This window comes from Salvelinus namaycush, chromosome 38 (assembly GCF_016432855.1).
Source record: "Salvelinus namaycush isolate Seneca chromosome 38, SaNama_1.0, whole genome shotgun sequence".
Taxonomy (NCBI): Eukaryota; Metazoa; Chordata; class Actinopteri; order Salmoniformes; family Salmonidae; genus Salvelinus; species Salvelinus namaycush.
The window spans coordinates 9,660,102-9,675,785 of NC_052344.1; the positions used below are offsets into that span (position 1 = coordinate 9,660,102).

At 43.9% G+C, this 15,684-nt stretch overlaps 1 protein-coding gene across 2 annotated transcripts in view; it reads left to right on the forward strand.

Moving 5' to 3' along the window:
* Window positions 1-15,684, forward strand: part of LOC120032019 (scm-like with four MBT domains protein 2) — a 56,564-nt gene that overhangs the window by 2,693 nt on the left and 38,187 nt on the right. For both annotated transcript variants that reach the window (XM_038977928.1, XM_038977929.1), the window contains exons 2-4: window positions 2,275-2,449; window positions 5,658-5,752; window positions 9,211-9,451. In XM_038977928.1, the coding sequence (XP_038833856.1) occupies window positions 2,359-2,449; window positions 5,658-5,752; window positions 9,211-9,451 (427 nt within the window). In that variant the 5' untranslated portion in view covers window positions 2,275-2,358. The remainder of the gene's footprint in view (window positions 1-2,274; window positions 2,450-5,657; window positions 5,753-9,210; window positions 9,452-15,684) is intronic.

Here is a 15,684-nt window from a genome sequence, read left to right on the forward strand (position 1 = left end):
GTCAAATTTTGATACCTACAAACAAAAACATGACGGGAGATAAGGAAGGACACACCCAGCCCAAATAGTGTTAGTTAATCTGTTAATTCCCCATGTAATCTTTCTATTGTCCTGGTTGGGGTTTTAGAGAAAGGCAGCTAAGGGACGGCGTGTGGTGTCTACTGGACTCATCAGGGCTAACCCACAACACCGCCCCCCTCCATCTCAATCTGACGAGGTTTTAACCAGGAAAGACCTGCGTCTCAGATTAACACACAGATCAATCTAATCCCCAGGATCCAATCTGGGCTGCTCACTGGGATACTGGGGACAAGTATGGACCAATATGTTTCAATTTAGTGGTTTAGTTAGGCTGCTTTTGTTTTAGTTTTTTTCAACTATTAGTGAAAACATAAATCAGAATTGGACTGCCTGTGTAAACGCAGCCTTAGATCCTCCTGACTGAATGCTATAATAGTGAACCTTTTCGATTTAAATCAGTGAGAACATTTCTGGGATAAGTGACCTTCTGTCTGTGAGATACATCGCCCGGTTCTCTTTATCCTGTAAACCTACATGTACATCTGTGATTTTCTCTGATTGTGTCCGAGACATTGTGGTTTATACTACATTTTAGTTATTTAATGGACCCTGTGGACTGTGATCTCTGATAGTTTCTGGACTGAAGTCAGTAGATGGATCATATGTTTGCGTTCCGGAGAATGTGGACTGTCAGGCTGAGTGGAGAGGGACAGGGGGCAGCGTCATGTGAGTCCAATTAGACCAGCTTGTTGTTTACGCTATGGATATATGTGTGTTTGGATCCCTGCGTGACAGAGGACACATTCAGAAGGAATACATGTCGTGAAAGGACACAGCTATGCAATTAAGCATCTAGGTGATTTAAATTCATTTCCAATGATGTTCCTCATGCTTTAAAAACGCATGATGACAAGCACATAACATTGCCTATTGCTCGTTTGAATGGGGATTTGAATGCTTAGGCAAATTTGCGAAGTCTGCAGAGAGTTGTTTTTGTGTATTAGTTTGATTGAAGGGCATTGGTATGAATCTGCTCTATGAATCCGTGTTAATTGAACATTTGATGGAAGTGCGTGCAGTTCGAGTGAGTCATTGCGGAGGCTGAGCGAAATGGCAGTTATCCCAAAATATCACAATTGTAACCATGTGATCTGGCAAAGAGACAGGGTGGAAAAACAATAGGAAAATATTTTGTTTGTTTTTCTCTAAGATCTTTTAGATAAAACACAATTATGAGTAAATTATGACTAAGCGTTATGATTCCTATATGAGCGATTTAAGTCATTTGAAACACCGCTTCTTTCGTAATGGTTTATTTAACGCTGATCTTTGAGGAGTGTGTCGGTCCTGTTCTTCTACCTTATTTCAACTGTGATTGGTTATCTCTTGTGGCTGAAGAGCTGTGCTGAGGTATGCAAATCCACAACAGCAGAAACTGCACATTGCTCTCGCAGACTGTACCAAGCAGAGACATAGAAATACACTGTGCTGAGCAGGTATTCTATGCTGTACAAATATAATTAGTAGAACAGAGGCTATCCCTTCTGTGTAGTGGGCTGTTATGTAGGTAAAACCTCTCGTTCTCTCATACAGAGTATTCGTGACCATTAAAGTTCAATCAGGAGAAACGACATTTCTACCTTTAGATTTTGTGGCATAGAGAAAGTTAAGATATCAGACAGGGGAGGTGATAAAAATAATACTCTGAGCAAAAGAGAATGTTTTGGGATTTTCACCCCCCAGACATTATTTCCTAAAGGTCTTAATGAGGAAATGCCTAATGTATGTTATGTTGTAAATGTGAACATGAATTAATGCCCCCATTTCAGATTACTCTGATGTTTTTCTTGCTGTACCCAATGATTTATGAAAACTTGCTTGGTGAGTCAATGTCCTCATTGTGGTTTGTGGTACACACTTTATTCTAATATTTATGAAATGCATTGTTATATTTGGTAACACTTACTTATTTTCACTCCAACCCCATTCGATGCATGGAACGGATGTGGGTGGAGCTATGTCTACATAAGGGTGCTAATGCATTTTCAAAAGCTCTGACGAAGGCCTTGAGGCAGACACGTAAAGCTTATTAAAGAGCAGTGACGCTATCAAGAGCAGTGTGCGGGTTTCTTCTTGTTTCTCATCTGTATGGTCTGAAATAATTGCCCATATTGTCTTTCGTTACAACTTAGATGGACATGGTATGGTTTTTAATGCTCCATTCCTACTTAACTCCTCCTTTGTGTGACACAGTGGAGGAATGAGGGAGATGCAGTGAAGACTGGGGAGTCTGAAGACAGACGGACAAAGGGTAAAGGTTACCAGGAAGAGAGCAGGATGCAGTCCCGCCCACAGGACAGGCCGTTGGCCCTCTCCGCGGGGAAATCCCACAGCCCGACCAATGGGAGAGAAGAACGGGTGTACTCAGGTGAGGGATTTTACCTACGCTTTTTAATCTTCGATCCCTTCCTCATTTTTTTTGTCTGCCATTGTTTGATGACACGTGAAGCGCACAACCGGTTATCTCCATTGTATCACAATCACAACAGGGGGTTGTGCTTTCAAAAGGCTGGGATTGCAGTGAAAAGCAGCCATTTCCCATTCCTTTTGACATGCCACACCATTATTGACCTTCATCGAGGTCTCAGAATGCGTGTAGTGCAGGGTTATTTTTCTGTTTTTTTTTATTATTCAGCAGGAATCTGCAGCAGCCACTGTCAAACTGTGAGAGAATCTGGTCCAGTTTACCTGGTCAGTGGTGTGGGGATGTATGAGCTGACTGTGGAGTCATAGTTAGTCTCTCTGTCAGGGTTTTCCTGTCTTCACTTCCTTGTTCTGTAATGTTCAGTCCGACAAGGTGCTTCTTATCAGATGAACAGACTGGAAAAGTGGAACTCGAATTAAAATAAATAGAAAACAGGAAAGTTTTGTCGGGCGGACAGGAAAGAGGAACTGCAACTCACCTAGGAGCATTTTCTCAACACTACGGTTGATCTAGCATCTTTTTAATTATAAACATATTTTTAAGGATTTTTAAAGTGCTTTTCTGAATCCCAAATACAAGATTACTTTTTGTTAAAAGCAGCGTTCGTAACGTGACCCCTTTGAATCAGATGGAGATGGATAGTGGAAGGTATGATGTCATAGCCTTTGTAAAGGTCTGGGGATGTGGAGTGTGAACACACAAACACACACACACACACTACTATGTGTAAAGGAGAAGTGCAAGCCTAGCAGATTCTTTTCAGAAAACCCCCGACTGCAACAACTGGTAGTTTCTTCTCTCTCATTAGTGCAGGTTAAGTCCCACACACAAAGTCCCATGAGACACAGCCTAGAGGGGAGAAACCACACACACAGATGCTCTCTCTCTCTCTCTCTCTCTCTCACACACACACACACACACACACACACACACACACACACACACACACACACACACACACACACACACACACACACACACACACACACACACACACACACACACACACACACACACACTTTGAAGACACATTATACCTTGTCCAAGTAACAGTCTCCCACGGGCAAATTAAACAGTTCTCACCTTGAGGAGAAACATTAGTGGAACTATGTAAGACCTGGAACACACACACACAAATGCACACACATAAAACTCACTAAAGGTCAGATACATTTTCAAGTGACCTAATTTTGGATGGTTGAAAAGAGACTGAACTGCATTTCAGCTGGTTCCTGCTGTGTGCTTTATAAGGTTCCTTCCCCGTAGATTTAGAGAAATGACATTGGTGTGTGTGATCAGATCTCACCCTGCTTGTCTCATTAAATCTGTATGTTATGCTTATTATGACGTATCTGTTTACACAGTGACTTTGATCGTTGCAGAATGAAGGCGTACACATTTTTTTCCCACTCCACGCAAACTGTATTCCACTCGACTCTTTCGCTAGGGACTGAGGAAATATTCTGTTTTGCTTACAACATTATTCTTGTTTCTTTGCTTTTTCTCCACTGCATTGTATTTTATTTTCATTTGATTGAACCTTTATTTTGACAGGGAGTCGATGCTAAGACCAAGGTCTCTTTTCCAGATGAGCCCTGTTTAGCACAAGAATACACATAAAAATACACTATACACATTAAACTACACATCCAAGAAATTGGAGTTAAAAAATCACAATAATGGATTTATTTTAACTGCAGATAATACTGTTATAAAGGGCATTTCCTTAGTAGGTGACGTCAGAGGTCACCATGTCGGAGAAGTGGGTGCTCAGGATGATAGACGAGTTTCCCCACTAGTAATTAACAGTTGGAGGGCTGTTCAAGTGGATTGTTTCCAGTCATATGTGGTATATTCCCACTTCCCACTTGGTTACGAACGCACCATGACACTGCCTCTTTAAGTGCCAGATGCACAGTTGTGACTCTCAGAAAGAGAGCTTGACTGTAGCATGGGACATCAACCATTCCGGTTTAATGTAATGGGCTGTACCTGTTAAGTGCCTTCACAGTGTGCATTGGCCAATTCATTGACAGCTTTGGCTTGCATATATAGAGCGGGTACTACCTGTTTGCTGAAATGAATGCAAGAGGGAAGTTTGTAACGTGGCTCGAGCACATTCACAAGGTGCTGAAACCCTCTGCTCTCAACCACTGAGAATGGGTGCATACCTGTGGCTATAAACCAAAGACTAAACAAATATAAACATAGTCTACCTATCACTCCTGTAATTTCTTTGGCCCAGTCAGAATCAGCTGCCAAGGAATGCTTGAATGCAGAGGTGAGACGATGTTATGTTTCTTTGCGTTTCCGTCTTGCGCCGGTATACTGGGGTGACATATTTGAGGTGTTGGCAGATGCATAGGACATTCTCGTTGAGCAGTGGCGACATTCTGTTAACGTTTTATCCACAACTCTCTGTCCATCTGTGTTGTAATCTATTCCCAAACTGGAGATTTAAACGATGATGGAAGATCCCCCAATTCTGTTTTATCAACCCCCACCACCGTACAGAACTAGCTCCCAGCTGCGCCTCACCAAAGGACAGTTTGAAATGAGCCAATTAAGATTTTAATTTTGATTACAACATGCGCATAGGCTCGAGTTGTTTGAACGGAATAGACTGAGAAGAAGATTCCAGCTCAGATTTAATGAAGAGGCGTAGGCCTACACATTTGACATGTATTGATTTAGCACATGCTCTTATCCAGGGCGACTTACAGTAGTGAGTGCATACATTTTCATATTTTTTTCACTCGTACTGGTCCACTGCAGGAATCGAACCCACAACCCTGGTGTTGCAAGGCCCATGCTCTATCAACTGAGCTACACAGGACATGTGTTCATTCGGGTTCACAGTGTGAACCGAACTTTGATACAGAATGCAGTGATGTGTATTGAACCTATCGCCTGCAAGAAATAATAACTGCGTCCAATGGCTTCAATACAGTGGCAGCTGCATTCATATAGACAATATCACCCTAGTCTATAACCGGCATGAATGTCGACTGAATAATTTTGCTTCTGCTATTTAATGAAATAAAACATGTCATTATTGAGTGTGATGCTGTGATGGTTGTTTTTTTTCTTTAATGTTTTGTGACTGGGTTGGTGGCAGTCAAAATGATTGACAGCACTTTCTTCCTATCAGACGCAGACTCCATGGAGGAAGAGGCAGACTTTAATTGGGAGGAGTACCTAGAGGAGACGGGGGCGACCGCTGCACCCCACACCGCTTTCAAACATGTGAGTGAGAAACACACGTTTACATTTCCATAACCCCCACAACATCTTGTAAATACTGTTGTTGAATGAGTGGCAATCACTCAAATCCCTTTAAACATGTGTTTGAGTGAGAATGTACTTCAGCTAATGATGTTAAACACAGTGTAGTTAGGCTCATAGGCTCAGTCATGACTTACTTGCTGAAGACCACATTCAAATACAGTCACATATTCAGAGTCACTGCTGTTGACTGAGACTCACATACCAGAGATGACATACCCTGCATCGTCATTGTTGCGTCTGTGCATTCGGAAAGTATTCAGACCCCTTGACTTGTTCCACATTTTGTTACGTTACAGCCTTATTCTAAAATGGATTAAATTGTTATTTTCTCTCATCAATCTACACACAATACCCCATAATGACAAAGAAAAAACGGAAATACCACATTTACATTAGTATTCAGACCCTTTACTCAGTACTTTGGTAAAGCACCTTTGGCAGCGATTACAGCCTCGAGTCTTCTTGGGTATGATGCTACAAGCTTGGCACACCTGTATTTGGGGAGTTTCTCCCATTCTTCTCCACAGATCCTCTCAAGCTCTGTCAGGTTGGATGGGGAGCGTCACTGCACAGCTATTTTCCGGTCTCTCCAGAGATGTTCGATTGGGTTCAAGTGCAGGCTCTGGCTGGGCCACTCAAGGACTTTCAGAGACGTGTCCCGAAGCCACTCCTGCATTGTTTTGGCTGTGTGCTTAGGGTCGTTGTCCTGTTGGAAGGTGAACCTTCACCCCAGTCTGATGTCCTCAGCACTCTGCAGCAAGTTTAAATCAAGGAGCTCTCTGTACTTTGCTCCATTCATCTTTCCCTCCATCCTGACTAGTCTCCCAGTCCCTGCCGCTGAAAAACATCCCCACAGCATGATGCTGCCACCACTATGCTTCACCGTAGGGATGGTGCCAGGTTTCCTCCAGACATGACGCTTGGCCTTCAGGCCAAAGAGTTCAATCTTGGTTTCATCAGACCAGAGAATCTTGTTTCTCATGGTCTGAAAGTCCTCTAGGAGCCTTTTGGCAAACTCCAAGTGGGCTGTGGTGCCTTTTACTGAGGAGTGGCTTCCTTCCGGCCACTCTACCATAAAGGCCTGATTGGTGGAGTGCTGCTGAGATGATTGTCCTTCTGGAAGGTTCTCCCATCTCCACAGAGGAACTCTGGTGCTCTGTCAGAGTGACCATCGGGTTCTTGGTCACCTCCCTGACCAAGGCCCTTCTCACCCGATTGCTCAGTTTGGCCAGCTCTAGGAAGAGTCTTGGTGGTTCCAAACTTCTTTCATTTCAGAAGGATGGAGGCCACTGTGTTCTTGGGGACCTTCAATGCTGCAGACATTTTTTGGTACCCTTCCCCAGATCTGTGCCTTGACACAATGCTATCTCGGGGCTCTACGGAAAATTCCTTCTACCTCATTGCTTGTTTTTTTGCTCTGATGCTCTGACATGCACTGTCAACTGTGGACAGTCGTGTGCCTTTCCAAATTATGTCCACTCAATTGAATTTAACACAGGTGGCCTCCAATCAAGTTGTAGAAACATCTCAAGGATGATCAATGGAAACAGGATGCACCTGAGCTCAATTTCGAGTCTCATAGCAAAGGGTTTGAATACTTATGCAAATAAGGTATTTGTGTATTTATTTTTTATATATTTGCAACAATTTCTAAAAATATGTTTTTGCTCTGTTATTATGGGGTATTGTGTGTAGATTGATGAGGATTTTTATTTATTTTATCCATTTTAGAATGAGGCTGTAACCTAACAGAATGTGGAAAAAGGGAAGGGGTCTGAATACTTTCGCCAATGTGCTGTGCACAGTGTATGTCTATTTTGGCGTCATACACGCGTAAATTCCTGTGTGACATTTAGCATTGATTCCATTTAATCCAACCCACACCAAACCACACCAACCAGCCGGCCTGAACACAACCCACACAATTACTCAGAGATTATGACTCAGGCTCCATGGAAGTTGGAAAAAGATGGAAAAAGGCATGTATACCTTATATCCGTCAAACTCAACTCTGGACCTCGAAGCCAGTGCCACTGCCGTTTTTCATTGTTCCCCTCTAAGGGACTGATTTAGACCTGGGACACCAGGTGGGTGCAATTAATTATCAGGTAGAACAGAAAACCAGCAGGCTCTGGTTCTCGTAGGGTAAGAGTTGAATACCCCTCCCTGCCTTATATGTTAGAGTACTCCCCAGTCTTGCCTGGTGTAGTGTCAGACTGCCAGTAGTAGTAGTGAGAACAGATGTCTATCAGGCTTATCTTCAGGAGGCCCGCCACACAGCTGCCGGGGACTATGGGAAAAGGGAATGCATAAGTAGTCCTACATAATGTAGCAGAAAGAAAGGAGCGTACAGTATGGAAGTAGACTTTCAGTGGGTTTAATGACATTGACTGATTTCATAGATGCCAGTTTAAGCGGGCTCAATCTCTGTGTGTGAAGTCCGTGAGGGGTGCGCTGATGTGATTGCTTGTTTTTTTTTTTGTGATTCCCCGGATTGCCTATATTTGAATGGGAGTGTTGTTGGTAAGTGGACTGAGTCACAGGAAAAAGAGCATGATTTCCCCTGAGAATGTGAAATGGTGAAATATCTCTCATGCTCTCAACAGACCTAGTGCCAATTGAAAAAGTGATTCATTGTGGGGTCTCTCTCTCTCTCTCTGTCTCTCTCTTTGTCTCTCTGTCTTCTGTCTTTGTCTCTCTCTCTCTCTCTCTGCCTCTGCCTCTCTTACATAAGCCATCCAGTGTGATACAGCATATTTGCTTTGTTTTTATCAGGAAGTCATGAGGCCATTTGCATGGTTTTTAGTTCTAAGATGTTGGCTTTCTTCCAGTAACACAGGCAGTGTGTGCGCGTGCGTGCGTTTGTGTGTTGTGTTTTATATAATTGGTTTTAGATATGTGTGAGTGCAGCCTGTGGCTATGGTTGAAACACATTACATTATCCATTTCCTGGTACTAGCCCTTTAGATATGTTCTCTCTCTCGTCCTCATGTTCTCTCTCTCTCGTCCTCATGTTCTCTCTCTCTCTCGTCCTCATGTTCTCTCTGTGAGCCACTGTCCGTAAGTGGTTGAAAGATCAGTGGAACTTTAAAGAACCCTTGACCCTTGTGAACAAACAGATACATAAACAGATAGTGTGGGTGGGGAGATTTTAGAAATGACCTGTTCATTACCTGTGGCCCACCTGTGTTTTACTCTGTCAGTCATGGCTCAGCGAGCCAGTAAGACGTCCCTCATTTTGCATGTAGACCTGTGATGTCATCCACTTTAGAACGTCAATGTATAGATGTGCTTTATCTCGCCCAATGCACTTGATTTACCTCTTAAGTGCAAGCCCATTAGAATCAAGCTCACCTATCAGTGTCAGTGAGGGCTGGCTCTTGTGTGACAGGGTGCTCTCTGATTGGTCCTCGCAGGTGGACATCAGCCTACAGACCAGCTTCCAGCCGGGGATGAAGCTGGAGGTGGCCAATAAGAGCAGGCCAGACACTTACTGGGTGGCCACCATCGTCACCACCTGCAGCCAGCTGCTGCTGCTGCGCTTCAGTGGCTACGGAGATGACCGCAAGGCCGACTTCTGGTGTGATGTCATGACCGCCGAACTCCACCCAGTAGGCTGGTGCACCCAGAACAACAAGACACTACAACCCCCTGAAGGTAGGGGCACCACCTGGGAACACGCACGCACACACACACACGGGGCTGTGAGTTGATATTTGATCACACAGACTTTTATATTTGCGTTTTACACTTGAAAACACATCTTAGCCTATAGTGAAAAAACACCCTCTTCATCTGCTGCTTTATAGCTCATATACTGAACACACGCCTGTAGCTGGACTTTACCTTACCTCCTAGTATAATACAACACCTGTAGCTGGACTTTACCTTACCTCCTAGTATAATACAACACCCGTAGCTGGACTTTACCTGACCTCCTAGTATAATACAACACCTGTAGCTGGACTTTACCTGACCTCCTAGTATAATACAACACCTGTATCTGGACTTTACCTGACCTCCTAGTATAATACAACACCTGTAGCTGGACATTACCTGCCCTCCTAGTATAATACAACAAATGTAGCTGGACATTACCTGACCTCCTAGTATAATATAACAACTGTAGCTGGACTTTACCTGACCTCCTAGTATAATACAACACCTGTAGCTTGACTTTACCTGTCCTCCTAGTATAATACAACACCTGTAGCTGGACTTTACCTGACCTCCTAGTATAATACAACACCTGTAGCTGGACTTTACCTGACCTCCGAGTATAATACAACACCTGTAGCTGGATTTTACCTGACCTCCTAGTATAATACAACACCCGTAGCTGGACTTTACTTGACCTCCAGTGTAATACAACACCCGTAGCTGGACACCTGTAGCTGACCTCCGCGTATAATACAACACCCGTAGCTGGACTTTACCTGGCTTCCTAGTATAATACAACACCTGTAGCTGGACTTTACCTGACCTCCGAGTATAATATAACACCTGTAGCTGGACTTTACCCGACCTCCTAGTATAATACAACACATGTAGCTGGACATTACCTGCCCTCCTAGTATAATACAACAAATGTAGCTGGACTTTACCTGACCTCCTAGTATAATATAACACCTGTAGCTGGACTTTACCTGACCTCCTAGTATAATACAACACCTGTAGCTGGACTTTACCCGACCTCCTAGTATAATACAACACATGTAGCTGGACTTTACCTGACCTCCTAGTATAATACAACACCTGTAGCTGGACATTACCTGCCCTCCTAGTATAATACAACACCTGTAGCTGGACTTTACCTGACCTCCTAATATAATACAACACCCGTAGCTGGACTTTATTTGACCTCCTAGTATAATACAACACCTGTAGCTGGACTTTACCTGTCCTCCTAGTATAATACAACACCTGTAGCTGGACTTTACCTGACCTCCGAGTATAATATAACACCTGTAGCTGGACTTTACCCGACCTCCTAGTATAATACAACACATGTAGCTGGACATTACCTGCCCTCCTAGTATAATACAACAAATGTAGCTGGACTTTACCTGACCTCCTAGTATAATATAACACATGTAGCTGGACTTTACCTGACCTCCTAGTATAATACAACACCTGTAGCTTGACTTTACATGACCGCCTAGTATAATACAACACCTGTAGCTGGACTTTACCTGCCCTCCTATTATAATACAACACCCGTAGCTGGACTTTACCTGACCTCCTAGTATAATACAACACCCGTAGCTGGAATTTACCTGAACTCCTAATATAATGCAACACATGTAGCTGGACTTTACCTGACCTCCTAGTATAATACAACACCTGTAGCTGGACTTTACCCGACCTCCTAGTATAATACAACACATGTAGCTGGACTTTACCTGACCTCCTAGTATAATACTACACCTGTAGCTGGACTTTACCTGACCTCCTTGTATAATTCAACACCCGTAGCTGGAATTACCAGACCTCCTAGTATAATGCAACACCTGTAGCTGGACTTTACCTGACCTCCTAGTATAATACAACACCTGTAGCTGGACTTTACCTGACCTCCTAATATAATACAACACCCGTAGCTGGACTTTATTTGACCTCCTAGTATAATACACTGCTCAAAAAAATAAAGGGAACACTTAAACAACACAATGTAACTCCAAGTCAATCACACTTCTGTGAAATCAAAATGTCCACTTAGGAAGCAACACTGATTGACAATAAATTTCACATGCTGTTGTGCAAATGGAATAGACAAAAGGTGGAAATTATAGGCAATTAGCAAGACACCCCCAAAAAAGGAGTGATTCTGCAGGTGGTGACCACAGACCACTTCTCAGTTCCTATGCTTCCTGGCTGATGTTTTGGTCACTTTTGAATGCTGGCGGTGCTCTCACACTAGTGGTAGCATGAGACGGAGTCTACAACCCACACAAGTGGCTCAGGTAGTGCAGTTCATCCAGGATGGCACATCAATGCGAGCTGTGGCAAAAAGGTTTGCTGTGTCTGTCAGCGTAGTGTCCAGAGCATGGAGGCGCTACCAGGAGACAGGCCAGTACATCAGGAGATGTGGAGGAGGCCGTAGGAGGGCAACAACCCAGCAGCAGGACCGCTACCTCCGCCTTTGTGCAAGGATGTGCATTGCCAGAGCCCTGCAAAATGACCTCCAGCAGGCCACAAATGTGCCTGTGTCAGCATATGGTCTCACAAGGGGTCTGAGGATCTCATCTCGGTACCTAATGGCAGTCAGGCTACCTCTGGCGAGCACATGGAGGGCTGTGCGGCCCCACAAAGAAATGCCACCCCACACCATGACTGACCCATCGCCAAACCGGTCATGCTGGAGGATGTTGCAGGCAGCAGAACGTTCTCCACGGTGTCTCCAGACTCTGTCACGTCTGTCACATGTGCTCATGTGCTCAGTGTGAACCTGCTTTCATCTGTGAAGAGCACAGGGCGCCAGTGGCGAATTTGCCAATCTTGGTGTTCTCTGGCAAATGCCAAACGTCCTGCACGGTGTTGGGCTGTAAGCACAACCCCCACCTGTGGACGTCGGGCCCTCATACCACCCTCATGGAGTCTGTTTCTGACCGTTTGAGCAGACATATGCACATTTGTGGCCTGCTGGAGGTCATTTTGCAGGGCTCTGGCAGTGCACCTCCTTGCACAAAGGCGGAGGTAGCGGTCCTGCTGCTGGGTTGTTGCCCTCCTACGGCCTCCTCCACATCTCCTGATGTACTGGCCTGTCTCCTGGTAGCGCCTCCATGCTCTGGACACTACGCTGACAGACACAGCAAACCTTTTTGCCACAGCTCGCATTGATGTGCCATCCTGGATGAACTGCACTACCTGAGCCACTTGTGTGGGTTGTAGACTCCGTCTCATGCTACCACTAGTGTGAGAGCACCGCCAGCATTCAAAAGTGACCAAAACATCAGCCAGGAAGCATAGGAACTGAGAAGTGGTCTGTGGTCACCACCTGCAGAATCACTCCTTTTTTGGGGGTGTCTTGCTAATTGCCTATAATTTCCACCTTTTGTCTATTCCATTTGCACAACAGCATGTGAAATTTATTGTCAATCAGTGTTGCTTCCTAAGTGGACAGTTTGATTTCACAGAAGTGTGATTGACTTGGAGTTACATTGTGTTGTTTAAGTGTTCCCTTTATTTTTTTGAGCAGTGTACAACACCTGTAGCTGGACTTTACCTGTCCTCCTAGTATAATACAACACCTGTAGCTGGACTTTACCTGACCTCCGAGTATAATACAACACCTGTAGCTGGACTTTACCTGACCTCCTAATATAATACAACACCCGTAGCTGGACTTTATTTGACCTCCTAGTATAATACAACACCTGTAGCTGGACTTTACCTGTCCTCCTAGTATAATACAACACCTGTAGCTGGACTTTACCTGACCTCCGAGTATAATATAACACCTGTAGCTGGACTTTACCCGACCTCCTAGTATAATACAACACATGTAGCTGGACATTACCTGCCCTCCTAGTATAATACAACACATGTAGCTGGACTTTACCTGCCCTCCTAGTATAATACAACACATGTAGCTGGACTTTACCTGACCTCCTAGTATAATAAAACACCTGTAGCTGGACTTTACCCGACCTCCTAGTATAATACAACACATGTAGCTGGACTTTACCTGACCTCCTAGTATAATACAACACCTGTAGCTGGACATTACCTGCCCTCCTAGTATAATACAACAACTGTAGCTGGACTTTACCTGACCTCCTAGTATAATATAACAACTGTAGCTGGACTTTACCTGACCTCCTAGTATAATACAACACCTGTAGCTTGACTTTACATGACCGCCTAGTATAATACAACACCTGTAGCTGGACTTTACCTGCCCTCCTATTATAATACAACACCCGTAGCTGGACTTTACCTGACCTCCTAGTATAATACAACACCCGTAGCTGGAATTTACCTGAACTCCTAATATAATGCAACACATGTAGCTGGACTTTACCTGACCTCCTAGTATAATACAACACCTGTAGCTGGACTTTACCCGACCTCCTAGTATAATACAACACATGTAGCTGGACTTTACCTGACCTCCTAGTATAATACAACACCTGTAGCTGGACATTACCTGCCCCTTTAGTATAATACAACAAATGTAGCTGGACTTTACCTGACATCCTAGTATAATATAACACCTGTAGCTGGACTTTACCTGACCTCCTAATTTAATGCAACACATATAGCTGGACTTTACCTGACCTCCTAGTATAATACAACACCTCTAGCTGGACTTTACCCGACCTCCTAGTATAATACAACAACTGTAGCTGGACTTTACCTGACCTCCTAGTTTAATACAACACCTGTAGCTGGACTTTACCTGACCTCCTAGTATAATACAACACCTGTAGCTGGACTTTACGTGACCTCCGAGTATAATACAACACCTGTTGCTGGACTTTACCTGACCTCCTAGTATAATACAACACCTGTAGCTTGACTTTACCTGACCTCCTAGTATAATACAACACCCGTAGCTGGACTTTACCTGACCTCATAGTATAATACAACACCCGTAGCTGGACTTTACTTGACCTCCAGTATAATACAACACCCGTAGCTGGACACCTGTAGCTGACCTCCGCGTATAATGCAACACCTGTAGCTGGACTTTACCTGACCTCCTAGTATAATACAACACCTGTAGCTGGACTTTACCTGCCCTCCTAGTATAATACAACACATGTAGCTGGACTTTACCTGACCTCCTAGTATAATAAAACACCTGTAGCTGGACTTTACCCGACCTCCTAGTATAATACAACACATGTAGCTGGACTTTACCTGACCTCCTAGTATAATACAACACCTGTAGCTGGACATTACCTGCCCTCCTAGTATAATACAACAAATGTAGCTGGACTTTACCTGACCTCCTAGTATAATATAACAACTGTAGCTGGACTTTACCTGACCTCCTAGTATAATACAACACCTGTAGCTTGACTTTACATGACCGCCTAGTATAATACAACACCTGTAGCTGGACTTTACCTGCCCTCCTATTATAATACAACACCCGTAGCTGGACTTTACCTGACCTCCTAGTATAATACAACACCCGTAGCTGGAATTTACCTGAACTCCTAATATAATGCAACACATGTAGCTGGACTTTACCTGACCTCCTAGTATAATACAACACCTGTAGCTGGACTTTACCCGACCTCCTAGTATAATACAACACATGTAGCTGGACTTTACCTGACCTCCTAGTATAATACAACACCTGTAGCTGGACATTACCTGCCCCTTTAGTATAATACAACAAATGTAGCTGGACTTTACCTGACATCCTAGTATAATATAACACCTGTAGCTGGACTTTACCTGACCTCCTAATTTAATGCAACACATATAGCTGGACTTTACCTGACCTCCTAGTATAATACAACACCTCTAGCTGGACTTTACCCGACCTCCTAGTATAATACAACAACTGTAGCTGGACTTTACCTGACCTCCTAGTTTAATACAACACCTGTAGCTGGACTTTACCTGACCTCCTAGTATAATACAACACCTGTAGCTGGACTTTACGTGACCTCCGAGTATAATACAACACCTGTTGCTGGACTTTACCTGACCTCCTAGTATAATACAACACCTGTAGCTTGACTTTACCTGACCTCCTAGTATAATACAACACCCGTAGCTGGACTTTACCTGACCTCATAGTATAATACAACACCCGTAGCTGGACTTTACTTGACCTCCAGTATAATACAACACCCGTAGCTGGACACCTGTAGCTGACCTCCGCGTATAATGCAACACCTGTAGCTGGACTTACCTGACCTCCTAGTATA